The sequence below is a fragment of the Aedes albopictus genome, chromosome 3 (assembly GCF_035046485.1).
Source record: "Aedes albopictus strain Foshan chromosome 3, AalbF5, whole genome shotgun sequence".
NCBI lineage: Eukaryota > Metazoa > Arthropoda > Insecta > Diptera > Culicidae > Aedes > Aedes albopictus.
In genome coordinates this window covers 18271442-18298698 of record NC_085138.1, presented here as the reverse complement: position 1 = coordinate 18298698, position 27257 = coordinate 18271442, and the positions used below count along the sequence as shown (strand labels likewise).

Genomic DNA, 27257 nt, shown 5'->3' with positions numbered 1-27257 from the left:
GGTTTTCTGGTACTGGTCGGGTGTTGTTCTACGCATATGTGTCCGATGTCATTGAATATTGAATCTATGTCAAACACCTTCATCAGGTATCAGGTATCAGGTATCAGAAGGCCGGCTCCAGAGGCACGTTATCCTCCATTTGGGACATTTGTGCCATCGCCAAAATAACAGCCTATTTCATCATCTACCTGAGGGAAAAGGAAGGGAAAAGGATTTGGATTAGGGAAATAGGAAAAAATACCCTAGAATAGGGTACTAACGCACAAGCGTACCACAATGGGTTCAAACAGCGCCCTGAAAAGGGCACTGTAATAACGCATAAAGCGAAAGAGATCCTATAGCTTTTTACCACAGCGGGTTAAGAACAACAGAATATCCTGAAGATTCCGGTTTCTGAAGTCAGTTTCACTTATTAAGTGTTTACCGAATACTCAGAAACGCAGTTGCGCAAAAACTGGACAGTTACATATCAAATGATACGAAGTTCCATAATCGGATTCACAGCTATCACATGCAAATGAATCAGCATGCTGAATATTCGCCATGTGATAGCTGAGTCGGCAGTGGTCAGTCAATGCTTTGACCTGAATGCTGCAATTCTGCTTTGACAGATTTGTAAGAAACTTCGCCACCCTTGGATATGGCTCAGTATAATACAATTTGATTTGACTACATGACTCTAAACTATTCCAGTATTGTCTGTGTTGAGTGGCAGCCCAGGTGTGAATCTGAAGCTTTACCCAACACTTCGATATCGGAATAGCTGGCTCAGGGCCAATAAATTCATGTGATGCTCCAGTGCGAGCTAACTCATCAGCCAATTCATTTCCAGCGATGGAAGAATGGCCAGGTAACCAAACAAGGTGAACAACGTTTGCTGAATTCAGCTCCTCGATTTGAGTTCGACAAGCGATAACTACCTTCGACCTAGAGTTGGCTGAAGCAGGTGCTTTAATAGCAGCCTGGCTATCTGAACAGAAGTATATTATTTTGCCCATTACGTGCTGCTGAAGTGCTGATTGCACTCCGTACATAAGAGCAAAGATTTCGGCCTGAAAAACGGTGCAGTGTCTACCAAGTGAGTAAGACTGATACAGCCTTAGCTCACGAGAATAAACACCAGCACCTTCGAGAAGGGAGTCATCAGTGTAACATACGATGCCGTCTGATAACCAGATGTCAACTCGTCCCGGGAAGGGAAATTCGTGGAAAATGTCCTATATGGAAAATTACAAGCAGTTGTAAGATCACTTGGAGCAAGAACAATTTTGTCCCAATTCACCAAAAGTGAAAACAACGAGGTGTGTGTTGATGTGTGGTTCACAGGAGTTTCCTCTAGTAGACCGAGTACCCGTAGACGGTAAGTGCAAGAAAGTGCTTCTTGTTTGAGATGAATGTGTAGTGGGGCAACGTCAAAGAGAATTTCGAGCGCTGCCGGTGAAGAGAACAGTCCAGACATCGCCATTAAGCACATCCTTTGGAGATGGCCCAATTTTGATTGGACCACCACACAAGACATCCATAAGCCAATATTGGCCGGACCACAGTTGTGTAAATCCATTTGATATACCTACTTGGGTTTTAGACCCCAAGTTGTACCAAAAGTACGCCGGCATTGCCCGAAGGCCATATGTACAAGCTTTCTTGAGTCTGAACTCAATGTGAGGTGTCCAGGAAAGCTTGGAATCAAGAATGACTCCAACGTACTTTACCTGTTCAGTCACATCGATTTCAGAATCAAAGAGACGCAAAGGTCGAACGCCATTACGGTTTCGCCTTTCCGTGAAAAGAACAATAGATGTTTTACACGGATCAACCGAACAGTGACCGAACCGTTGGCGACACCAACCCTCAACTACCTGAAGGGCGCTTTGCATCAGGTCGAAAAGGGTGCTGATGCACATACCAACTAACAATGTTAGGTAGTCGTCGGCAAAACCATAAGTAGGAAAACCGCTATTATTGAGTTGCCTCAATAGCGTATCTGCTACGAGATTCCACAAAAGCGGTGATAAGACTCCTCCTTGGGGGCATCCACAAACACTCAATTTCCTAATCCCTGCTAGACGCAATGTCGAGAAGAGATATCGGTTTTTGAGCATTTGGTGAATCCAATTGGAAATAATTGGAGATATACCATGACTCCGTGCGGGTTCCAATATGGCATCGAAAGGCACGTTGTCAAAGGCACCCTCGATATCTAAGAAAACACCCAGACAATACTGCTTTTGAGCGAATGCTTTCTCGATATCGTAAAAAACCTTGTGTAAAAGAGTCACAGTGGACTTACCAGATTGGTAGGCATGTTGGTTCACATGAAGAGGCACGTTGGCCAGATGAACATCACGGATGTGATGATCCACAATGCGTTCTAAGCATTTCAGAAGAAAAGAGGTCAAACTGATAGGTATGAAACTCTTTGCTTCTTCATACGACGCACGACCCACTTTCGGAATAAACTTTACAGTAATATCCCGCCAGGATTTAGGAATATACCCTGTAGCAAAACTGCAAACAAGTAGTTTTTTCAAAACATGTTTGAAATAATCAAATCCCTTGTAGGTAGTGGGCACAAACAGGAGTGTGTTGTGGATTGGCATCTAAGCCGAAAAGAGAGATGAGTTTGTGAAATAGGAGTGTTCACGGTGCGGCTTCGGAGTCAGTTTGGCTTTCTATTCCGCAGAACCATTACCTGTTCTGTGGCTTAGTTGGTTAAAGCGCCGGTCTAGCGAATACGGAGTCGTGGGTTCGAATCCCACCAGAACGCGATTTTTTTCACAAATTTCATCTCTCAATTTGCCAATTAGCAACATTTCGTGCCTTCTAATTACAAGTTTTTCCAGTAATCAAATCCCTTCTGAAGCAAAATAGGATAAATCTCATCTGCCCCAGGAGATTTGAAAGGAGCAAAGCTATTAAGAGCCCACTCAATCGATTCTATAGTTACAATACTCCGAGCCCAAGCTAAAGAATCATAACTACAAGAAAAGACATCAGGTTCATCCGAAGATGTAATATCCACGCATCCAGGGAAGTGTGTGCTGAATAAGCATTCCAGAACTTGCTCATCAGAGGAAGTGAAATCACCATTTGGCAAACGAAGTTCGTTCACTTGAAAATCCTTAGATTTTGCAAGGATTTTGTTCAATCGACTGGCTTCACTCAGACTGGAAACATTTGTACAAAGGTTTTTCCAGCCGGATCGTTCAGCAGACCGAAGAGCTTCCTGGTAGGCCTTGCGAGCCGACCTGAAAGCCTCCGATCCAGCCGAACGTCGCCTGTTCCAACTCTTTCTACATTGTTTCCTGAGCTTGGCCAGATCAGAGTTCCACCAAGGGGGTCCTCTTGTGGTCTTCACAGACCGCAGAGGGCAAGCTTCTTCAAAAGCTTCCATGATGGAGGACGTTCTAGTATTAACGGCATCATCAAAATCACTTGAAGTGTCAATGGATGGTGACTATCCATGAAATTTGGCCGTAACCAAATCAGTATTACAAATCCCAATTGGTTGATCGGGGATTCCTGAAACGCAAAGTATGCGAAGTAACATTCACATGTTCAAACAAGATGTAGCGATGGTCAGATTAAGATTCATCATCTGACACATGCCAATTGGTCAGCTCGTGACTAATTCTGCTAGAGCAAAGAGTTATGTCTAACACTTCCTCTCTAGCAGATACCAAGAAGGTTGGGCGGTTTTTTTTTGTTTTTATTAATGTATATTTTAACTTATAGCTAATTCTACACTTAGAGGTTGGGCGGTTGCCTATGTTAAGTAATCCAAGATCTGTACTACTTAAGTATTCCATCAAACTAGAGCCTCTCAAATTGATGTCTGAGCTGCCCCAGATTATATGGTGAGCATTAGCATCACTACCAACAATTAGCGGAAGGCCTTTTGAAGTGCAGTATGCAATGACTTGCTTGAAAGCATCCGTAGGGGATGGTTCATCATGCGGTAAATAAACCGAACAATAAACGTATTTCCTGTTGAGGTTTCCAACAGATACATCGATTGTGATAGCACATACATCTCTAGTAGTTAGCTCAGAGATGAGTGTAGCAACGATTGCGTTTTTGACAAGCACACATGCTCGAGGCATGACACGTGAGTTTGCCATTTCAATTTTACTGAAAGTAGCAAACACCGGATTCACAAGGTTTCCTAGATAGAAATTCCCCTTACGAAAGTAAGGTTCTTGGACTAACGCCACTTGGGCTGTACCATTTTGCATAAGTCTACAAAGATTGATCGTTGCTGTTCTTTTGTGCTGAAGATTGATCTGAGCTATCCTAACCGTAGCCACTACCCAAACTAGGCAAGATTAAACTCTTAACAATCACAGCACAAAAAAGAACAGCAACAATAAAGCCAGATCGGTATCGATTTGAGTGCGCCAAAGGCGAGGATGCACAAAATACACTGTGTAAAACGCATAATGCGAAACCATATAGGTGAAAATTCAAACTAATTAATAGCATCTTCATAATCCCGCCCTTATTCAGCCTCAAGTATGAGATTGAAGAAGGGCAGCTGATTGTCTCGGAGAAACACAAGGTCCACCGCACTATTACTCCGGTTAGCGCAGTAAGGGCAAAATACTGTGCCCTGGTACTCCACAGGCTCCGTTTGCGATTAGGTTTTTATAAGACCCCCTAACCATTCATTCCTAGGCACGGTAAGCGTAAAGCCGCATAACACCTTGAATTAGGGGTCAGGGGTCAGGAAATATCAGGCTAGATTCATGGGTGAACGCGTAAAAATGGACCAGATGTTGCAGAAATGCCGCCAATACAACGTGCCCACACATCACTTGTTCATCGATTTCAAATCGGCGTATGATACAATCGATCGAGAACAGCTATGGCAGATTATGCACGAATATGGATGACGATGGATCGAAAGATGTGCGTAGTCCGAGTATCAGGGACACTCTCGAGTGTCTTCGAATCTCGCAGAGCACAGCAAATAATTTCGTAATTTCCAGGCGCGTAATTTCTGACGATGTACAGTCATGACTCGCTGGTTGGGGGCTTAATAGTTGGGTGACTTTTTAGTTGGGGCCCCGTTAGTTGAGCTGTCTGCCAACTAAAAAGTACCTGGATGTCATAATTCAATGTCAAACTGAAAATGACAACCAATCTGTAATTCCGAGGGGCGAGCTAATGAGTTTTTGGTTTCCTAAACTTTACTGATAATCGAGAAGAATTTCTATTTTATATTTCTTAAAAAAAAAAAGAATTTGTACAATTACTTCGAAACAAATGCAAAACATCGGCAATCTTTATTTTGTCGATCATTGATAGTGTTTTGTGCTTGCTTTTGGTCCGGGTGGTTTCATAAACATGTATATTTTCACTTCACCGACTGAAAATGGGTGAAAATAATTATTTCTCGCATTGGACATATATGTGTCTTGCAAAACGTATTTATCAGTTTTGCTCTAAATGTAAAACAAATTGAAAAATTTTACTTTTGACTTCCAACCTAAACATGATTAAAAAAAAAACAATGCACACGCCCCTAGTGCTGCTGTCATTTCACCCAACTAGCGAATCGAATTCGTTGGTTGGGTGGAGGTTGTGGCTCAACGAGCGAGTTCCGACTGTATCCATTTTTGAACGTAATTTCAATCGGTTACATCGTTTTCCGACATTTATCACACTCACCATGTACACTCTTGTTGGTACCGGAAAGTGTCAACAAACCCTTTCCAGCAAACACTCAGAAGCAGTATCATATTTATCATCTACCTCCTAACTCGGTGAAATAGCCGAGAGGTAAGGGATACGCCTTACAATCAACGGATCAGTGTACGAATCCATGCCAATATTTTACTTATATATAATTCATCAATCGTTCCGGTTCTAGCGATTGCTAGACCCACTGTCAAGCTGTGGCGGCTGATTTGCTGCGTAGAACGAATGTAATTTGTACATCAATTTTACGACGCGACTGATGTGCATCGAAAAAGATGTGATATTACAAGATTTTTTTTGCTGTGAGGGTTACGGCAAGGTGATGGCTTTCGTGCTTGCTGTTCAACATTGCTTTAGAAGGTGTAATTAGGAGAGCAGGGATAAACACAAGTCACGGTGTGCCAAAAACCGTTATTAACAAATAAAAATGTCCACCCAAATGGCACCCGGCATTCGAAAGATATACTTTCCTAGTATCTCCTCTGAAAATTTGAAAATGTTTCATCGAGGGAAACTAAAGTTTTTGTGATTTGAAGATTTTGAGCCATTTCTGTGGAATTTTCTAATATGAGTAAATATGGGCGCACGGTGTGCCTGAAACGAAAATTCTTTTACTATGACACTTCTAGGGTTCCAAAACCCTGTTTTTTTTTCTCTCATCCCATAAAACGAACTTAATTAAAATTTTGTCGAGCAGTGTTATTATTCTTTATGATATGAAGAGCACTGTATAACAATATTCCCATATATGAGCTAATTCTATAAAAATAGAGGAAAATCTTCAAACAGTAAAAACTTTCGTTTCCCTAATAGAGGTAATAAACTATAGAGGAAGAATGTCGCTGGCGTCGCTGCCGCAACATCTCTTGCTGGTAGATATAGGCCGGGATATAAGTGTCAAAGCGAAAAAGTATGCAGTTTGACAGATATATACCCGACATGTTTGCGAACAAGAACAAAGGGAACAGCAGCGACATTCGTCCTCTATAGTTTCTTAACTCTATTGTTTCCCTCAATGAAAAAATTTCAGATTTTCTGAGGTAATGCTAAAATAGTATATCTTTCGAATGCCGGGTGTCAATATGGTGTATATTTTTATTTGTAAATAGTGGTTTCAGGCACACCGTGCGCCCATATTTACACATATTAGAAAAATCTATAGAAATGTCTCAAAATCTTCAAATCACAAAAACTTTAGTTTCCCTCGATGAAACATTTTTAAATTTTCAGAGGAGATACTAGAATAGTATATCTTTCGAATGCCGGGTGCCATTTGGGTGGACATTTTTATTTGTTAATAACGGTTTTTGGCACACCGTGAAGTGGAACAATTTTCACGAAGTCCGTTCAGCTGCTTGGTTTCGCTGATGATATTGATATTATTGCTCGTAAATTTGAGACGATGGCGGAAACGTACATCCGATTAAAGAGTGAAGCCAGGCAAATCGTCGAATGTGTCGAAGACAAAGTACATGATGGCAAAGGGCTCCAGGGAGGAATCACCGCGCCCGCCACCCCGAATTTATTTCGACGGTGATGAAATCGAGGCGGTTGAATAATTTGTGTACTTGGGCTCACTGGTGACCTCCGACAACGACACCAGCAGAGAAATTCAGAGGCGCATTGTGGCAGGAAATCGTACTTACTTTGAACTCCGCAGAACTCTATGATCGAATAAAAGTCGCCGTAACACGAAGTTAACTATCTACAAAACACTGATTAGACCGGTCGTCCTCTGTGTGCACGAAATATGAACCCTACGTGCAGAGGACCAACGCGCCCTTGGAGATTTCGAACGGAAGGTGTTGCGTTCCATCTACGGCGGAGTGTAGATGGAAGACGGGACTTGGAAAAGGCGAATGAACCACGAGCTGCATCAGCTGCTGAGAGAACCAACCATCGTCCATACCGCGAAAATCAGGAGGCTACGGTGGGCGGGTCACGTCATCAGGATGTCGGATAGCAACCCGACTTGAATGGTTCTCGAGAGTCATCCAACCGGTTCAAGAAGACGTTGAGCGCAGTGAGCTAGGTGGGTCGACCAAGTGGGTGGAGGAGAGAGTAGTTCTGGCTGTTGTAGAAGACGACTTCAACCCCACCCTACCTGGACCTCTCTGTTCAGGTGTCCTCGATTTAGAAGAAATGAATTAGGTATTTGTGAAGATCAGAGCTATGTTGGATACTACTTCCATATTATCGACTGACCATTTTGCTGCCTCCTGTCTCAAATCAAGACAACTTATTTGATTTGCATAGTTGTTCATAAATAAATTACCTATCAATAGAATAGCACTATGGGTCCATATTAAACGTGAAATACTCCGATATTATTCGTATTATGGGCTTATTGAGTTTTTCAGGAGCATTACTTTTAGATGCAGCCTGACTTTACCTTTTGATGCATAAAAACAAGACTTTATTTCTGAATTGATTGTAACAACGGACACTTATGCGTAGGATGAACTTACAGCCAGTGTGTAGGGAGCAGCGCGTAAAGAGATTAATCAAATTTATCGAGTTTATGTTGCATGCTTTTGTTGCTTTATTTCCATTCGTGCCTTGGTCCGTCCGCTGTTTGTTCGGCAGTTGGTGGCAGTTTGTACCTACACCTCGACTGTTTTGCTTTTACATCCTCATGCGATTCCAGCATTCTGATAACAGTAAATACAAATTGGTCATTCCATGGAAAACGAATAGCAATGTTAGATGCTTGAAAATTCTGTCGGACTTGTTATTAATTAATGATTCATTTTCGTTTGAAAATCACTTTATTTCACCGCAAGAAACCGCGGTTGTAAATCAACCATCAATTTCAGTTAAAGCTGTTTAACGTGGAATGCCCGAAGTCAAACACAATGGAAGTAGATTTAATTATTTGTTAAGCTTCCTATCGAAATGGGTGTAAATATCCTCACGTTACCACTACTGCACGGCACCCTCTCATGCCACCATTTATTGTTTTCAGGTGTTTACCGGAGCAGCCACCTGTTTCTACGCCTTCATCGGGTTCGACATAATTGCCACTACGGGCGAGGAAGCGCACAACCCCCAGAAGAGCATTCCGAAGGCAATCGTGGGCTCACTGGTGATTGTGTTGTTCGTGTATGTCACCAGTAGCTTTATCCTGACGCTCACAGGTACGCGTATGAGGGAGGTGGGGGAGACGTGAGAAGGGGGATTACGAGAGGGATTAAGTTGTGTAATCCATGTTGTGTCAATCTCGTTTCAGTTCCTTACGACCACATCGACACCGGTTCGGCGCTGGTACAGATGTGGACCTACGTGGGAGCCCCGAAGTGTCGTGCCCTGGTGGCGCTGGGTGCCACGGCCGGCCTCAGTGTGGCCATGTTCGGTTCCATGTTCCCTATGCCTCGGGTGATATATGCAATGGCGCAGGATGGGTTGGTCTTCCGGATGCTGTCGCAGCTGTGGACCCGAACCGGAGTGCCTGGAATAGCAACGATTGGCAGTGGACTGGCTGCCGCTTTGGTGGCGCTGACCGTGCGGCTGGAAGTCCTGGTGGAGATGATGTCGATTGGCACGTTGTTGGCTTACACGCTGGTATCGACCTGTGTGCTGATTCTACGCTACCAACCGCACAGTACAACGTTGGTGGATTTATTGCCGGCACAGCTGCGAACACCACAACCACCGAGCACACCGGACCCCACGACGCAGCAGCGAGTGAAAGGAAACGTGCTGGTGAAGAAGATCACCAGGGGGTCGCCCGATTCGGATGACAGCTTTGCCGATGACAGTCCGGATGGTTTCATGGGGCGGGATGATCAGTTCCTGGTATCGGACAAGTCCGAGAATAAGTTTTATGGTGAGTTGAATTTAAGTTTCATGAACATGCAATGTAATGTAATTGGAACTCGTTTGGGTTCATTCAAATATTACGTAACCCCTCCCTCCTTTACGTAACAATTTTTATATTTTTTATATGGGAAATTCTGAAATTTTGTATAAAACGTAACACTACGCTAGATTCCATCTCTTACCCTTAGAGTTACGTAAAATCTGAATGAACTGTATGATATGTAGTTTAAAGTGATATCAACGAGCGTTTAGAGTTGATTAGAGGGAAGTTTTGACTAGCCTAATACACTGGAACCCCTTTTTATATCATGAGCTGAAGGTGCATAAATTAGAAAAAGAGGGGATTTTGTACAAAATTAAGACCAGGCTTTAATGAGGAAACTTAGCTCGTAAGAACATAATGTCTTGCTCTTGGGCACTTGAGATGCGGCTAAGGGGGTTTCCAGGAAGAGAGCTCAAAAAATAAAGGTTCCAAGGGACTTCAGTGGCGCTTCAGAAGGTTGTTCAAGGGGATCTCTGGCGTTGTGACAGGTTTCGTTGGCGTTTGAATGAGATGACGGAGATTTCAAGAGCGCTTCAGTAGTACTACGGGGTTCCCGGAACATTTCAAGGGGTTTTAGGGTTGATTCAAGAGTGGGAGGCCTGAGGTGCCTTTACAATGGTTTCAGGGGCGTTGCAAAGCATTGCAGAAGCATTTCAGAGAGTTTCAGGAGGTTTCAAGAACGTTTTAGCTAGGTGCGTTTTGAGATGTTTCTTGGAGGCTTGATAACATTTGAGGGCGTGTGAGACCTCCAGGTACGCTGCTCGTGAGACCTCCAGGTACGCTGCTGAAACCCCCTGGGATTCCGCGAAAAGCTCCTTGGACCATCTCTATACTCCTGAGACTCCTTTAAACGCTACTGAGACTCCTTGAAGGGTCGCTGAGACCCCATTTAGGACTCCTGAAACCTCATTAAAATTTTGACCCTCTGAAGCGCCTCTGAGACCCTCTACAGCACCCTGGGACTCCTCATAGAATGCCCTGAAACTTCTCTGAGCCAACCAGGTACCCTGAAATCCCCTCGGAACCCCTGAGATGTCCCTGAGACCCCCGAAACTTTCTCTTGGACCCAGTGTTGGTAAAAACTCAAATTCTCAAATCTCATGGTTGAGTTGTTTCACGCGCGATTCTTGACTCGCCAAAATCATCGCCGAAAAAATCATGTATGAGTTGACTCATGATTTCACTCATTGCTTTATTTCTTGGTGTTCTTAATATTTAAATCGAAGTTTTTAGGATTGTATAATAGAACGAAAGCAAATCTAGCATACAACAACATTGAATGCCGTTTAAATTGATTTGGATTCGTTTTACAAGCGAAAGAGGTTTCGGCGCGTGACTCGTGAGAGCGAGATTTTGCATGAAATTCTCGCGCGTGAGAAAACGATTCAGAATCGCGCGCGAGTTTGCTCACGCAGGAGCGGTTCATGAGTGTGCTTTGAGTGTGAGTTTACCAACACTGCTTGGACCCCTGAAGCACCCAGTGACTTTCTGAAACGCTCCTGAAACCACATGAGGCCCCCTTTAAACGACTCTGAGACATCTTTGTACCCCCTGCATTCCCTTGAAACGCTCCTGAAACCTACAGGTACTCCCCGAAATCCCCTAGGACCCCATAAAACACTTCTGAGATCTGTCCAGGGGTTCCTGAAACCTTCTGATACCCCCTGAAACACCCTGAAACTCCCCTGAGTCGTCCAGGTACCCTTTGAAACGTCCTTGGATACCCCGGAATACCCCTGAGATCATCTGAAACTCCTCTGAGACCCTTAGAAGGCCTTTTGAGACCCTCTGAAACACCCTTGAACCCCCTTCAGATCTTCTGAAGTTCCCTGAAACGCCAAGATCTCGTGGTATCCGCTGAAACCCCCTCGGGCTTTCTTGAAACATACCTGAGATCTCTTGATACTCCTTGGGACCCCCTCTAACGCTCCTAGAGACGCCCTTAAACGCTGTTGAGACGGTCTGAAGCATCCCTTAGACTTATGGAGCTCCCTGTAATCCCCTGAGACGACCTTAAGACCCATCTAAATGCCTCTAGGAGTTAAGGCCTTCAATTCCCCCTTGAAGTTGTTACTTGCGCGTTCAAGTAATAAGATACAATCCCGAAACCCTTTTAAAGAATGAATTTTAAGGTGGTTCACAAAGTCTAATAAGCCGTAAAAATGTTACATGGGTTATGTATTGATAAAATTCTTCAGAACTTGTAACAGTAGTGCAAATGCAACATTCTATTCGATTAACTTTCTAATTCCAGGTGCTGTCCACGGTGCTCCTCAGGGTGGTTCGAATCCATTCACGCTGTGGGGTTTCAGCTACATCGGTCGGAAGATCGAGCAATACTCATATCTATGTCCGGGTCTGTTTCCATGGGTGAACCCGGGACCAGCGACGCACGAAAGCGGTATGCTTACGCGGAATCGATCTAGATTACCGAATGAATGCTAATATCATTGGATTTCCAGGTATGTTCGTGACGAAAATGGTCGGCCTGATGTACGCGTGTATATTCTTTCTGGATCTGTTCATGGCGATCGGTATTACGGGTACGTTCTTCTCCTTAGTTTACACTGCCTTGGTGCTAGGAATCTTGTGCATCCTGTTCATCATCTCGCGACAACCCCAGAATCGGTAAGTTTGAGATGGGTATTTTGTATAGGTTAATTTGAGATCTAACGAGCAACTTGCATACCCCGGTAGATACGCACTCCCCTTCCTGACGCCGGGACTTCCATTCATTCCGACGATTGCCATCACCGTCAACATCTATCTGATATTTAAGCTAAGCATACTGACGCTGGTCCGGTTCACGGTCTGGATGTCGCTGGGACTGATCATGTACTTCTACTACGGAATCACGCACAGTTCGCTGGAGAATCCGAGCGAAGAGTTTGAGCTGACGGTGGACGGCAACGGGCAACAGCCGCCTGCCGGTCAGAAGACCAATCTGAAAGTTCCTTCCCAGAGTAGTAGTAATCACCGGGAGCAGACGGCGGTGTGGGACCGACACGGGTACGAGAATCGAATGGCGACCAACGACGACGGAAGCGAACTGCAGTGGGGTACGAGCAATAGCAGTTGGAACCCCAACGATGCGTGGAGTGATACGACGATCTACGATCCGCCCCGTCAACAGCCAGCTCCAGTGCCGCAGCGCTCGTCGCATCAGTACGAATCGACCAACATTTTCCAGCCTCCGCCGACGCAACAGCGACCCGAGGCGAAAAAGGATGGCTTCGGGATGTTCTACCAGGAAACCCCCAGCTATCCCACGTGGGACGACTAAGCGACCAATGGTAAGGGTATCGTGCATTTCTCCAGTGATCGTCAATCAATTTCTGACTACATATTCACAGAGCTCGAATGCACGTTACCGACTCGGAGAGAGCATCCGGAGGACTGAAAAAGCTGTACAACTCACGGGAAAGCAATCATCAGCCCATCGTCATCATTATCTGTTGTGTGCGGTTATTATCATCACATCATATAGGTTTTTGTCCTTGTCGTTTTCAGTCTTCTAAGCATCATATTAGCATTCTGCATACAGCAGCAAATACACAAACACGAGACAGCCATCAACAGCAACAGCTGCAAGCGCGCAACATGTGCGGTTTTCCATCTAGAATCATTAGTCACGTCACGAGATACACGAGATGAGGCACATACAAAGTTGCGTTCAACGGGAATGGGGGACAAAGAGGGTTTGAGATTTGCTGTTATGTGGGAAAGGGTTATTTGTAGCTTTGATTTTATGCTACAGTCAGTGTTATCTAACGGCGCATAAGAGGCAATTGTAATACGTGGTGTTCATTGGTTGCAATAGGCTTTCACGGTATGTTGAATTTCCTCTTCTTCTCGTGCTTGATTTAATATTTCAATAGATTTTTGTTGTAACTTGGGAACCTATGAGCTTGTACGAGCTTGTACCTTAGCACGCGTCGCCCGATAATTAAGAGTGCTGGCAGGTCCTCTTCGAGCATGGTCCATGTCTCGTGCACGTAGAGGACCACCGGTCTTATTAGCGTTTTGTACATGGTGCATTTGGTGCGTGGGTGAATCTTTTTCGACCGCAGTTCCTTCTGGAGCCCGTAGTAGGCCCGACTTCCGCTGATGATACGCCTCCGAATTTCACGGCTCACGTTGTTGTCAGCCGTCAGTAAGGATCCGAGGTAGACGAATTCCTCCACCACCTCGAAAGTATCCCCGTCTATCGTAACATTACTACCCAGATGGATCTGGTCGTGTTCGGTTCCGCCTACCAGCATGTACTTTGTTTTTGAGACATTCACCACCAGTCCGACCTTTGCTGCTTCGCGTTTCAGGCGGGTGTACAGCTCTGCCACCGTTTAAAAATGTTCAGGCGATAATGTCCATGTCGTCCGCAAAGCACACAAATTGACCGGATTTTGTGAAAATCGTTCCCCGGCTGTTGAGCCCGGCACGTCGCATCACACCTTCCAGAACGATGTTGAAGAGTAGGCAAGAGAGTCCGTCACCTTTTCGCAGTCCCCGACGAGATTCGAATGAACTGGATAGTTCACCCAAAACCCTTACGCAGTTTTGCACGCCGTCCATCGTTGCTTTAATCAGTCTAGCCAGCTTCCCAGGAAAGCCGTTTTCGTCCATGATTTCCCATAGCTCTGCGCGGTCGATACTGTCGTATGCCGCTTTGAAGTCGATTAACAGGTGATGCGTTGGGACCTGGTATTCACGGCATTTCTAAAGGATTTGCCGTACGGTAAAGATCTGGTCCGTTGTCGACCGGCCGTCGATTAAGCCAGCCTGATAACTTCCCACGAACTCATTCGTTTTAGGTGACAGACGACGGAAGATGATCTGGGATAGCACTTTGTAGCCAGCATTCAAAATAGTGATCGCCCTGAAGTTCTCACATTCCAAATGGTCACCTTTCTTGTGAATGGGGCAGTTTACCCCTTCCTTCCACTCCTCCGGTAGCTGTTCGGTTTCCCAGATCCTGACTATCAGCCGATGCAGACAGATGGCCAACTTTTCTGGGCCCATCTTGATGAGTTCAGCTGCGATACCACCATCTTTACCAGCTGCTTTGTTAGTTTTGAACTGATGAACGGCATTCTTAACTTCCCTCAGCGTGGGAGTTGGTTCATTTCCGTCCTCCGCTGCACTGGTGTCGTCGTTTCCTCCGTTGCCGTGGTCTCCCGTGCCTACGTTCTCCACGCCATTCAGGTGCTGATCGAATTGCTGCTTCCACCTTTCGATCACCTCACGTCCGTCCGTCAAGAGGCCTCCGTCCTCATCCCTGCACATTTCGGCTCGCAGCACGAAGCCGTTGCGGGATGCGCTGAGCTTCTGGTAGAACTTCCGTGTTTCATGGGAACGGGACAGCAATTCCATTTTTTCGCACTCCGCTTCTTCCAGCCGGCGCTTTTTCTCCCGAAAGAGGCGGGTCTGCCGTTTCCGCTTCTGTTTGTAACGTTCCACGTTCTGTCGGGTCCCTTGCTGCAGCATTACCGCCCGCGCTGCGTTCTTCTCCTCCAAAACCGTTCTGCACTCTTCGTCGAATCATTCGTTCCATCGATTCCGTTCCACGTCCCGATGGTGCTCTCGGCGGCGTCGCTGATGGCTGCTTTCACTGTACTCCAGCAGTCTTCTAGAGGGGCCTCATCTAGCTCGCCCTCGTCTGGCAACGCGGCCTCGAGATTCTGCGCGTATGCTGAGGCGACATCCGGTTGTTATACCGTGGCGGTCGCCGGTACCGTACATTGTTGATGACGGAGAGTTTTGGGCGCAGTTTGACCATCACCAGATAGTGGTCGGAGTCGATGTTGGCGCCACGATAGGTCCTGACGTCCATAATGTCGGAGAAGTGCCGTCCGTCAATCAGAACGTGGTCGATTTGAGATTCCGTCTGCTGTGGTGATCTCCTGGTGTAACGATAAGGGAGGCTGTGTTGGAAAAAGGTGCTACGTATGGCCATATTTTTGGAGGCGGCGAAATCAATGAGTCGTAGGCCGTTTTCGTTCGTCTGCTGGTGGGCGCTGAACTTTCCAATCTTCGGTCTGAATTCCTCCTCCTGGCCTACCTGAGCATTTACATCTCCTATGATGATCTTAACATCGTGGCTTGGACAGCGATCGTACTTGCGTTCGAGCTGCGCGTAGAATGCGCCGTTGTCATCATCAGTGCTTCCTGAGTGTGGGCTGTGACGTTTATTATGCTGAAGTTGAAGAATCGACCCTTGATCTTCTATCTGCACCAACCGATCACTCGCCTCTGCATATCACCCATCACGATGAAAGCTGTTCCCAGCTCGCGTGTGTTGCCGGCGCCCTGGCGGATGGTATGATTACCTCTAAACGTTCGCACCATGGATCCTGTCCAACACACCTCCTGCAGCGCTACAATGCCGAACCCGCGGTCCTTCAGTAGATCGGCGAGTATGCGGGTGCTCCTAATGAAGTTGAGAGATCGGCAGTTCCACTTACCGAGTTTCCAATCGCAAATCCTTTTTGTTCGCTGGGGTCGTTGCCGTTGGTCTCGGTTCGTATTATTCTGTTGCTGTTTTTCCGTTAAAATGGTTTTTTTACGGCTGGCTCGTAGGGCCTGACACCAATCCCCTACTTTCCGGAGGACCATAGTGCACCGTTGAGCTTAGAGTCCTTCCCTGGCACTCGGACGTTGATCAGCCGCCCCTAACATGAGGATCAGACGCTGTTGTGAGCCGCTCCTCCTGGAGTACAGACGCTCAGGTTTGTCGAAGCAAACCCCCCCAACCCCCCTTCCCTGTCAGCCTACGACCAAAGTTCCCACCGGGGTTGGTTACCCGATCTTCCCTAAGGTTGCTCATAGTTTCAGGCCGGTACCACGAGGAGTTAGGGATAGGAGTTGCTGGGCAGAGGCTAGTGGATCACAATGGGATCTGTATTGCGCAGCATACCCAGCCTTTACCGTGCCACATTGCGTACAAGATCATTGATAGAGGGCCCAGAGGGCCTGAGTGGGTTCCAGTAAAGTTTTTGAAGATACTTTGATTCCCTGTGGGGTTTAGTGTTAAGGATATTCTTAATATCAGGTCCGAGAAGCTTTTACTGCTATTTTTGTAGTATTTCAATACAAACTCTATATCTCTTCATAAGTTAAACGTAGCTTTGTTCTGACACTGTTTCTCATCATCATATCCGTGATTGTACACACATAGCTCTACGACGGAAAACCGATACTCCCTAATCCTCCTCGACGGCGCAAGTTTTCCATGTGATATTCTCCAGTGAACTGAAGTGAAATGGTACATATCTTTAGTTAGATTCAATCAATGCAACTACGTCTAAGTTATATGTAGCAAGTCCAGTTTAGTGCATTAGTTTTACAATCCGTCTTCTAACGTTTAGTACAATATAGTTTAGCTAAAGCGAAGGGCCCATATAGCCGAGGCGGTAAACGCACGGGTATTCAGCATGACCATGCTGAGGGTGACGGGTTCGATTCCCGGTCGGTCCAGGATCTTTTCGTAAAGGAAATTTCCTTGACTTCCTTGGGCATAGAGTATCTTCGTGCCTGCCACACGATATACACATGCAAAATGGTCATTGGCAGAGGAAGCTCTCAGTTAATAACTGTGGAAGTGCTCATAGAACACTAAGCTGAGAAGCAGGCTTTGTCCCAATGAGGACGTTACGCCAAGAAGAGAGAGAGTTTAGCTAAAGCATAGGTCGTGCTGACATTAATACTTTCCTTAGTAATAGCTATTGTTGATTTTGAGATTTGTTTCCCTTTATCAATAGAGTTTATTCCAACTGATGATCTCAAATGCAGCGCAGAAGCTTCTACATCTAACGATCAATAGTTAAAACTTGTCATCTACTGTGTTTGAGATTTATCCGCAATAGGAATTTTAAGTCGCAAAGCCAAAAGAAAAGGACAGCATCGAGGCAATCACTATCGTTGTAAAATATCAGCATTAAAAATCATCAATCGTCATCGATCTGTTAGAATTGACCGGTAAATCACGTAGAGTATTGCACTGTAAAAAATGCTCACCTAATTAGGAAGAGATTACTATAAAATTATGTTAACGTTAAGAAGGAAAGCCCAATACGAAAGAAGAAAAGAGTCAAGGTACGTAGATAGTTTATGTAGAGAGTAAGCAGGCTCAAGGGTGACGAATAAGGCATGACGAAGCCAATGTACGAGGAATGGAAGAGTGAACCTGATGCCCAGGAGATTATATGATTTCGTTTCCTCTAAATAGTAATAATAAATTATAGTTAGAGACACCGAGCATAAATTTTACTGACCACCATTGAGGTGTCAACTTCTGACTATTTCCAAGCTATATCGGGTGACATCGACGGATGTTTTGTTAACACAGACTGCATGTGTAGGAAGAAAGTAAAGTCATGGCAGAGCGTCGCTTTATACACTGGCAGCGCTTCTAAGAAGAAAAATAAAGTAACACTTCACCTAAACAGGAAAAGAGTATAAAAGGTATATATACATTACATTAACAGAGATTAAAATCAGCATCTTTCAATGAATTAAGTGATATTTTACTGTTGATATTGTTGATTGAAAAGTGTATTTATTACAATTATTGCAGTTGAAACCAAAAAGAAGGCAAACCTATCGAGCAGAAACGATTGTTAAAGTGGTTTTGCAAAATAAGCTAATATATTAGAAAAATAAAAACGGACACTTAGTGAAAGTCTGTGTTTCCAAAGATATTCTTACTCTAGCGATCGATTACCTAAAGACTCAGTTCAACAGATCTGCATTTCAGTTCTCAGATGCATCGGATTATAACAGAGTAATCTACACTATTTCTAGCGTGACATGTAAAAAGGACCTATCATCTTTATGGTAGACAATACCACATTTTCTTGAGTCGAAGCCATATCAATCTATATTTATGCATACTGTTTCCAGCATACTCTAGCGCTTCTAGATTGGCAGAACCATCAAAACCTTCGTTTACAGAAACCCGATGGGTTCTTTTATATGTTACGCTAGGCACATTTTAGCCCTCCGTCTCTTCCACACGAAACTGACTCTTGTGAAAAAGAAAGTTTAAAACAGCCAGGATTTTACGCGACATCTTTTACAATACACTGAACACAAAACGACTTACAAAAGCAAAGGCTACAACAGCTTACTCGTTTCCAAAAAAAAAAAACAACAAGAAGGAATAAACAAAAACTAAGTTTTAACTTTTCTAAGTGTGATATTTATCTATATACATATATACTATATAGACATTACCAGAACAAATATAATTATATTGCATATTGCAGACTTATTGACTCTATACATTACCGAAAAAACGCATTGAAAATCACAAACACTAAAAAGATCATTATTCGTGTTCGACCGTGTTACGATTTAAAATTTCATTAATTCATAAAACAAAGTATATTTAAACCCAAAGTCATAACCAAAAAGTGGAAACCATCTCTAAATGCTGACATCATTCGTCTACTCTAAACTGAAATAACTCACCGTACAAAAGAAGCAAAGTTTTAAAAAAGCATAGCAAAACTGCTAGGAAACCAACCACAGAAACAAAGGAATATACATATATATCGGTCAGTGCTCCGTAGGACTACAACTATACAAAATAGCTGGCACTCAAAACCGAACAGAATCCAAGCCAGTGATTATTTCGAAACTATAGTTAGAGTATCTTTTCAAATTTTCCTCCACTGAAACAAAAAAGCGCATTTAAATCTTCTAGGTGTCTGTATAAAATGAAACAAAAATCAAGCATATGTATAATTACATCTACCAACTTTAAGAGCGACAAAAATGGAAATCTAACGTATAGTCACGAAGAAAATCTTAAATACTGTTAAGATAATGAAAACATAGCAAACAAATAAAAAAAAACCACAAACAAAAGAAAATAAAGCAAAAACTAACACAGCAAATAGATGAGGAACCCGATTACTGAGTGATTATCGAGGAACTAAACTAAAACTAGGAATTATTCAATAAGAGCACTGAAGAACGTCTCCCCGAAGGGAAAGCGAACAACATTACCCGAACTCTAGTGATCAACCGCAGCAGCAACTATCTTGGTAAAGAAAACCCAGAGGCAACAAACGAAAACCAGAATAGTTGAACTACTTCGAATAAGACTAGTGAAAAAAAAAGAAGAAAAGAAATACGGAATAAATAGAACAGTTGAATCGGATGTTTAAACACATTAATACGAATCGTGGCCACTCGTGAAACCTGCCCCAAAACGATCGAATCCAGTGTCTAAAGAGTGGTGGTGAGTTTATGGGGTTGCAATGTTGTGGAGTTAGTGATGAAAGAGAATGAAATCTATAAATGCAATAAAATGAATGTTGTGTGATTGTTTTTACTTGGATGAAAGAAAGAATTTTCAGTACCTATTTTTTTTTTTGGTATTGTTGATTTTGGTATAATGCAACATCGAGAATACAACGCATTATACCAACGCATTACTCCTTCATCGTGCATCAGAGCCATTATGACCCAAGCTCTTATTATTCTGAGCAACTTTACCTGAGACAGTATTCTTCTAAGAAGATTTTCCTGGTCCATAGTGATGGACCAACGTAAGGTGAAAGCGAACTTCTGAAGGATGAAGAGAACGACTCATGCGTGTAACTGCCCCTCCCTTGCTCTAAAGTGGTGCGTACCTGCCATTCACTACGCCATACTTCAGATTATCTTTCCGTGTGTTCGTTAAGTTTGTGGCAGAATAAGAACACATTCGTTGTGAGATTACGCAGGACTATTGAGACCAAACACTCATTTTTAATTTTGTTGCTATTATGTTATTTTAAAGCTTTCCCACTAGATATCTAAAACTATTCTACACAACATCTTTCGGCATTGCCACACTCAAATCAGCAATTACATAGGCTGCCGCAGCCCAGATGGCAGCGCATTTATCCAAACTCTTCGGATCTTCAACGGCCATGGTATCCCCGGCAGAATGATGAAACCTATCAAAATGGAATCAAATGTTATTGTATACCATCAAAAATGCATGCTTGTCCACCCTACCAGAAATATTTCTCATTTTTGTTCAGCAACGATGCTCCTGGGAATCCCCGACTAGTCCAATGGCTTATATCCGGTCCACCATCAGCAGGCGTACCGAACTCAGTTGCATTCAGTGCGGTCATTAGTCTATCGATAGAAAACAAAATGATCATCAATGCCATCAACTCAATTGCTCTCAATTACTCACTTGACTACTTCTCTAAAGATGCACTCAGCATCTTTGTTCCCGGTGAAATCCAAGCCCCTTGGCTCAAATGTTCCCATGTCGGACTCGAAGAAAAAGTTGAACTCTTTCTGTTCGTTTTCCATATGAGCCTCTTTATAGGCTTGACCTCCGAGCAAGCCTTCTTCCTCGCCTGTCCAAAGAATAGCTCTTATCGTCCGCCGCGCTCTCAAGCCCATAGCTTTCAAATAAGTCAAAGCTTTCCATGAAATCATCGCGCCACCTCCGTCATCCATCGCACCGACACCCACGTCCCAGCTGTCCAAGTGCCCCGACACAACCACCACAGAAGTATTCGTGAACGTTGTACCCTGCAGTTCGGCGATCGTATTGCGCGACACAAACGGATCCAAGCTCCGATCTTCCATTTCCAGATGAATCGTCATTTTCTCTCCCTTTCGGTACTTTCTCAGAATCATTTCGGCATCTTCCACTGTGATACAAGCCGTTGGGATTTTCTTAACACCATCTTCGTAGCTTTGCCATCCGGTGTGTGGAGAACCGATCGAGAAGGGCGTAACGGATCGAATCAAACTGGCCACGGCTCCTTTCTTTGATGCCACCGAAGCTCCTTTACCTCGATAGACAACCGTTTTTCCGTACCCTTCCCATTTTGGAACAAACACCACGATCTTCCCCTTCACCTGATCGGTAGTAAGTTGACTGAACTCTTCAAAAGATTCTACCGCTATCACTTCGGCAATGATTCCACCTCGCATAGTCCCCACCGTTCCCCCCAACCCCAGCAGAGGCAAATTCTTCTTGAATGGCGCCACTAGCTGAGCACTCTCGAAGCCCCGCACCCAATGCGGCACCGTAGCATTCTCCGTGTGCACATTCTCCAATCCATCCCGCTTCATATTCTCCAACACGTAATCGATCGCATTCTCCAGCTGATCCGATCCGGCCGGTCGCGCACCGAAAGTGTCCACCAAATCGGCCAAACTCTGCCACGTCTGCCCCGCAAACTCTCCATCAACGATCTTGCCGATGATTTTGTCCACAATCGGTTGATAACCTTCGATCTCCCGTATCAAGCTGTCTGGCAATTTACACGATTCTGCTCCATTATCACCACCGCCACCGAATGAGTATTGATCGACGCGATTGTCCAACACACCGGCTAGAACTTGCACTGCTAGCAGAGTTAGGCTGCCTGCGAGCAGCAGAACGAACTTAGAACGCGATGTTCCCATGGCTTTGGACAGAACCCGACTGACGAGCGTGGATGATCGCCACCACCACCCCTTTCTGTGAGCGATATCAGTTGAGTTTGAGTGCGTCTCCCGTAGAGAATGAAACCGCATTGCGTCCATCTCTTCACGCCAACCGAACCGTGTCTGCGCACTTTCCCGCTGCGCTGCAGAGTAACGAGAACTTGTTCTCGTGACTTACGAGAATACAATACATACTACAAATTATATGAACATGTGAGTGGAGAAAGTAATGACGGTGTGCTTATCAGTCCCTCGGGTAGCGTGTTGTGTTGTGAGCGAGTTATAATAATCCACAACTGAAACGAGAAATTTCGATCGATGAGTTGTGGCCTGCTTCTATAGTAGATTATTGGGTAGGTAAGGCGCTGTCCATAAACTACGTAGACACATTTTTAGTCATCTCAGACCCCCACTCCCCCCTCGTTGACTTTAGTTCATACAAAATTTTCGAAATTTGTATGGAGATTAGACTTTGACCTGACCCCCCCCCCCCACCTTTCCGAAGCGGTGGTAATTTTGAATGAATTTTTCACCCACATGGAAATAACCCAAGAAACATAACAAGCTGAATAGCAGTTTCTTAAGCTAAAGTTTGCTTAACCCAACGTCTCCACTAGACAGAAATGTCATGTCTTTTTTCTGGACAGATGTGTCATGACAGAAATGTTCTCAAGGAAAAGAACGTTAAGTTGTTATAGAAAAAAAAAAATGTAAAAAGAAACAAAAGGTTGATTTCAAGAGACAAAAACCCTAATTAATCCACCTAGTGGTGATGGTGCCTTTCTCGTGCTTTAAAATATCCTTTCAACAAAACTCGAGCGACATGTTGATGACATTGACATAAATACAAAATGAAAACTGCTTGCTAAATCTACTCAATATGGATACATTTTATATTAGCATAATATCCAATATTCAGAAAATATAAGACAACGATCCAAAACTCAAACCAAACAAGTGTCATGAAGCCGCAAAATTTTGAAACGTCATTTTAGATTTTCCGGTCATTATTTTATGACTCCGGATATCTACCCCACCTGAACTAACCGCCATCTTGAATATTGAGACACCATATTGGATGCTCTGGTATTCATTTTTGGACTCTGCACCTAAAATTACATAAAATAGTCGCCGTATTGAATTTTGGCATGTCGTTTATGATTTTCTGGTTACCAGTTTTGGACGAAGACCAGCATTCTTCCCCATTCAAACTATGTCATATTGCAGACCTTGTGAAACAGCGCACAGGTTGGGTTTTCTGATTTCAAATTTTGAATTCTGGACATATTTTCATACAAAATAGGCCCATAATGCAAGAATTAAAATCCTATAAAATAGGCACTAACATGAATACTGGGCCATTATCTTGGACTTTGGACCGCTATCTTGGATAATCTGGTGGACTCCGAACATATTTCCCAAACCAAATACACTTATTTTACATAGTTTTAGAGCTCACAATTCATTAAAACAGCCACCATCTTCTGTTGACGCGATCAAATTCTTATTTTTTCATTCAACGTTGACCCATCCTGCTATAAATTTACACCTTAGGAATCTGAAATGGTACGATTTGATGAGATCGCTTTAGTTTTGTCTATATTTTGTTCCCATATATGAGAACTTAGACCTAGTCGTCACTGGCCATTAAACAAAGCCACGATTTAATTTTTCACATGAACGTTGGTTCTGCTACACAACAGCTAGTCTCTAATGTGATTTAAGGCTATTTTCTTGCTAACCGTTCATTAGATTATCAAAAAATCTGCGATCTGATGTGTCGTATGTATGGGTTTGGTTCATTTTTATATTTGGTAATTTCCGGTGGGATAGCCGGATCTGATTCCATGAGTCATGGACCATGACACTACCGGTTGTCCCAATTATGGTCTGAGAATATTTTATTGCTATTTATTCACCTTTACCTAATCATCGCGATTTGATATATTGCATGAATGGGTTTGCTTCACTTTTACTTCTAATCACTTTCGAAGTAACGGCTGAACCCGCAACACTACCGGGAATCTAATGTGGTCTGACCCTATTTTTCCATCAGGTTGTCGATAAGTCTTGTTAGAGATCACAGTCATTTGAACCTTTTCGTCGATATTCGGCGTCCTTTGTCTCCGACATTCGCAACACAAGCAATCAAACTACTGTTCGAAACAAAAATGTCAAACGAATGCACTTCACCACGATAGCGGCTTCGGAAGACTTTTCGGCTTTTGTTATTCCTGTCTTCTTCCATAATAAGAGCTATGTTGCCCATCTGTGTGTCGTATTCAATGCAACATGCATATTGATCTTCGTTCTACTGCTCGTGTTGTGTGTAGGTAAGAGGTAACAATAGCGCACGAATGTAACAAAGCCGACTGACACCCGACTGCGGCAACGAAATGAAGGTAGTAAAAAAAGTCGAATGTTTACAAGACTAGTCGTGATTTGATGTACCGCATCCATGGGTTTGGTTAAATTTTACATTTTACTACCCTGATGTGATTCCGGGTAACTACCGGCTGAACCAAATATGGTCTAACATTATTGTCTTGTTAACTGCTCATCGGTTAACAAAAAACGCTGCAAATTGAAGGTGTCACATGCGGGGTTTGACAATTTCGACGGGACTCTCGGAACCAATTCCGGAACACGACCAGTTGTCTTAAGTGTGACGTAAGGCTATTTTCTAGCTAACTGTTCATCAGGTTATCGCAAAAGCCACGATTTGATGTGTCATATGCCTGGATTTGGTTTACTTTTACATTTGGCCTCTTCCGGCCACTCAAAACCGATTCCGAAACACTTGCTGGCCGTTCATTAGGTAATCTAAAAAGCCGCTATTTGATGTGACGCATGTACGGGTTTGTTCCTCTTTCAGATTTAACCACTTCGGTGGGAACCCCGGAACGGGTTCCGGAACACTACCGGTTCAGATATGGTCTGAGATGATTTTCCTGCTCATTATCCATCAGGTCATCGAAAATGCCGTGGTTTGATGTGTCGCATGTATGGGATTGGTTTAATTGTATATTTGGCCACTTCCAGCGGGACGCCTAGAACCGGTTTCGGAACACTACCGGTTCAAATATGATCTGAGACTATTTTCCTGCTTACCGCTCATCAGGTTATCGAAAATGCCGTGGTTTGATGTGTCGCATGCATGGGTTTGGTTCACTTGTATATTTGGCCACTTCCAGCGGGACGACTAGAACCGGTTCCAGAACACTACCGGTTCAGATATGGTCTGAGATGATTTTCCTGCTCATTATCCATCAGGTCATCGAAAATGTCGTGGTTTGATATGCCGCATGCATGGGTTTGGTTCAATTGTATATTTGGCCACTTTCAGCGGGACGACTAGAACCGGTTCCAGAACACTACCGTTTCAGATATGGTCTGAGATGGTTTTCCTGCTCATTGTTCATCAGGTCATCGAAAATGCCGTGGTTTGATGTGTCGCATGCATGGGTTTGGTTCAATTGTTTTTTTGACCACTTCCAGTGGAACGCCTAGAACCGGTTCCAGAACACTACCGGTTCAGATATGGTCTGAGATGATTTTCCTGCTCATTATCCATCAGGTCATCGAAAATGTCGTGGTTTGATATGCCGCATGCATGGGTTTGGTTCAATTGTATATTTGGCCACTTTCAGCGGGACGACTAGAACCGATTCCAGAACACTACCGGTTCAGATATGGTCTGAGATGGTTTTCCTGCTCATTGTTCATCAGGTCATCGAAAATGCCGTGGTTTGATGTGTCGCATGCATGGGTTTGGTTCAATTGTTTTTTTGACCACTTCCAGTGGAACGCCTAGAACCGGTTCCGGAACACTACCGGTTCAGATATGGTCTGAGATGATTTTCCTGCTCATTATCCATCAGGTCATCGAAAATGCCGTGGTTTGATATGCCGCATGCATGGGTTTGGTTCAATTGTATATTTGACCACTTCCAGAGGGACGACTAGAACCGCGGTTCCAGAACACTACCGGCTCAGATATGATCTGAGATGGTTTTCCTGCTCATTGTCCATCAGGTCATCGAAAATGCCGTGGTATGTGTCGCTTGCATGGGTTTGGTTCAATTGTTTATTTGGCCACTTCCACTTTGGGACGCCCAGAACCGGTTCGGGAACACTTCCGGTTCAGATATGGTCTGAGACTATTTTCCTGCTTACCGCTCATCAGGTTATCGAAAATGCCGTAGTTTGATGTGTCGCATGCATAGGTTTAATGCATTTTCATATCTGGTCCCTTCCTGGGGTACCGTTCCGGAACACCTAAATGGCCATATCTCCGGAACGGCTGAACCGATCCGAACTATTTTCAATAGGAAACAATGGGACCAGATTCCGCGTCGAATGAACCGTCGGTCATTGAAATCGGATGAGGTTTACTGCCAAAAAGTGATGTGAGTTTTTTTGTACACACACATACAGACACACACACACACACGCACACACATACACACACAGACATCACCTCAATTCGTCGAGCTGAGTCGATTGGTATATGTGACTCGACCCTCCGGGCCTTCTATCAAAAAATCATTTTTGGAGTGAACATATAGCCTTTCCAGTACACTTAGTGTACGAGAAAGGCAAAAAGCATAAAAATATGTGAAGAGGGATTCTGTTAAAAAAATATAAATTGGGTGAGTTGAAATGAATTCACTTTCAAAACGCTGAGAAAATTCATAAGTAAAGTACCTACATGAGGATGAACTAACCTGAGTATTTAAAGAAAACTAAAAACCATCAAGCTTTTGAGTGCTTTTCTATCCAAAATTAACAAAACTGATTCAGAAAACTTTGTAATTTGTTCATATTTCTGTTTCTAGACTAATAAATTACAGTAGTTAATATTTATTCCCATAAAAGTAAAAAGATATTTTAATAACAGCCGCTCAAAATCTAGTGCCGTATGCGACTCACGCACCGGAGCTTGAAGGTCACTGGATTGGAATAATAAGGAAGTGGAAGGCGTCTTCCAGTGTTGAAGGCGGATGCCAGGAAGGTAGGAGTAAGGAGGCTAACTGTCGATACTCCCTGTACAACGTGTACAGGGAGTATGATATCAAAGAGGAAGTGTTATACTTATGACACACATGTGATACAAGAATCACTGTACAATTGCGCTTGAAATGAGTGCCATACTGAAAATTTTCTCAGTTTAAGTCAGTCTTGTTAGAATTTTCTTGACACTGCGTACCGTTGTACAGGAATCACACTTGTATCACATGTCTGTCCG

The 27257-nt window shown here is 43.8% G+C and overlaps 2 protein-coding genes across 2 annotated transcripts in view; one reads left to right on the top strand and one right to left on the bottom strand.

The window, feature by feature from the left end:
• LOC109418242 (solute carrier family 7 member 14) overlaps positions 1-19879 on the top strand; it is a 46405-nt gene extending 26526 nt beyond the window's left edge. Inside the window, exons 6-11 of the mRNA XM_062860091.1 lie at positions 8666-8837; positions 8930-9526; positions 11817-11963; positions 12025-12190; positions 12260-12855; positions 12916-19879. Of these exons, the coding sequence (XP_062716075.1) occupies positions 8666-8837; positions 8930-9526; positions 11817-11963; positions 12025-12190; positions 12260-12845 (1668 nt within the window). The 3' untranslated portion in view covers positions 12846-12855; positions 12916-19879. The remainder of the gene's footprint in view (positions 1-8665; positions 8838-8929; positions 9527-11816; positions 11964-12024; positions 12191-12259; positions 12856-12915) is intronic.
• A 431-nt stretch (positions 19880-20310) lies between these two features.
• Positions 20311-22166, bottom strand: LOC109428018 (carboxypeptidase Q-like). The gene is made up of 3 exons (XM_019703673.3): positions 20757-22166; positions 20570-20695; positions 20311-20508 (listed from the first exon to the last, which is right to left on the bottom strand). The coding sequence occupies exons 1-3, from the start codon at positions 22106-22108 to the stop codon at positions 20376-20378; spliced, it is 1611 nt and encodes a 536-aa protein (XP_019559218.3). The 5' UTR covers positions 22109-22166; the 3' UTR covers positions 20311-20375.
• Between the last annotated feature and the right edge of the window lie 5091 nt (positions 22167-27257).

Excerpts from the sequence above, each read along its gene's own strand:
- LOC109428018 (XM_019703673.3), bottom strand. The coding sequence starts at position 22,108 with ATGGACGCAATGCGGTTTCATTCTCTACGGGAGACGCACTCAAACTCA. Across the intron at positions 20,696-20,756 it reads ATCTTTAGAGAAGTAGTCAA|ACTAATGACCGCACTGAATG; the intron begins GTGAGTAATTGA and ends TTCTATCGATAG. Across the intron at positions 20,509-20,569 it reads AAAAATGAGAAATATTTCTG|GTTTCATCATTCTGCCGGGG; the intron begins GTAGGGTGGACA and ends CCATTTTGATAG.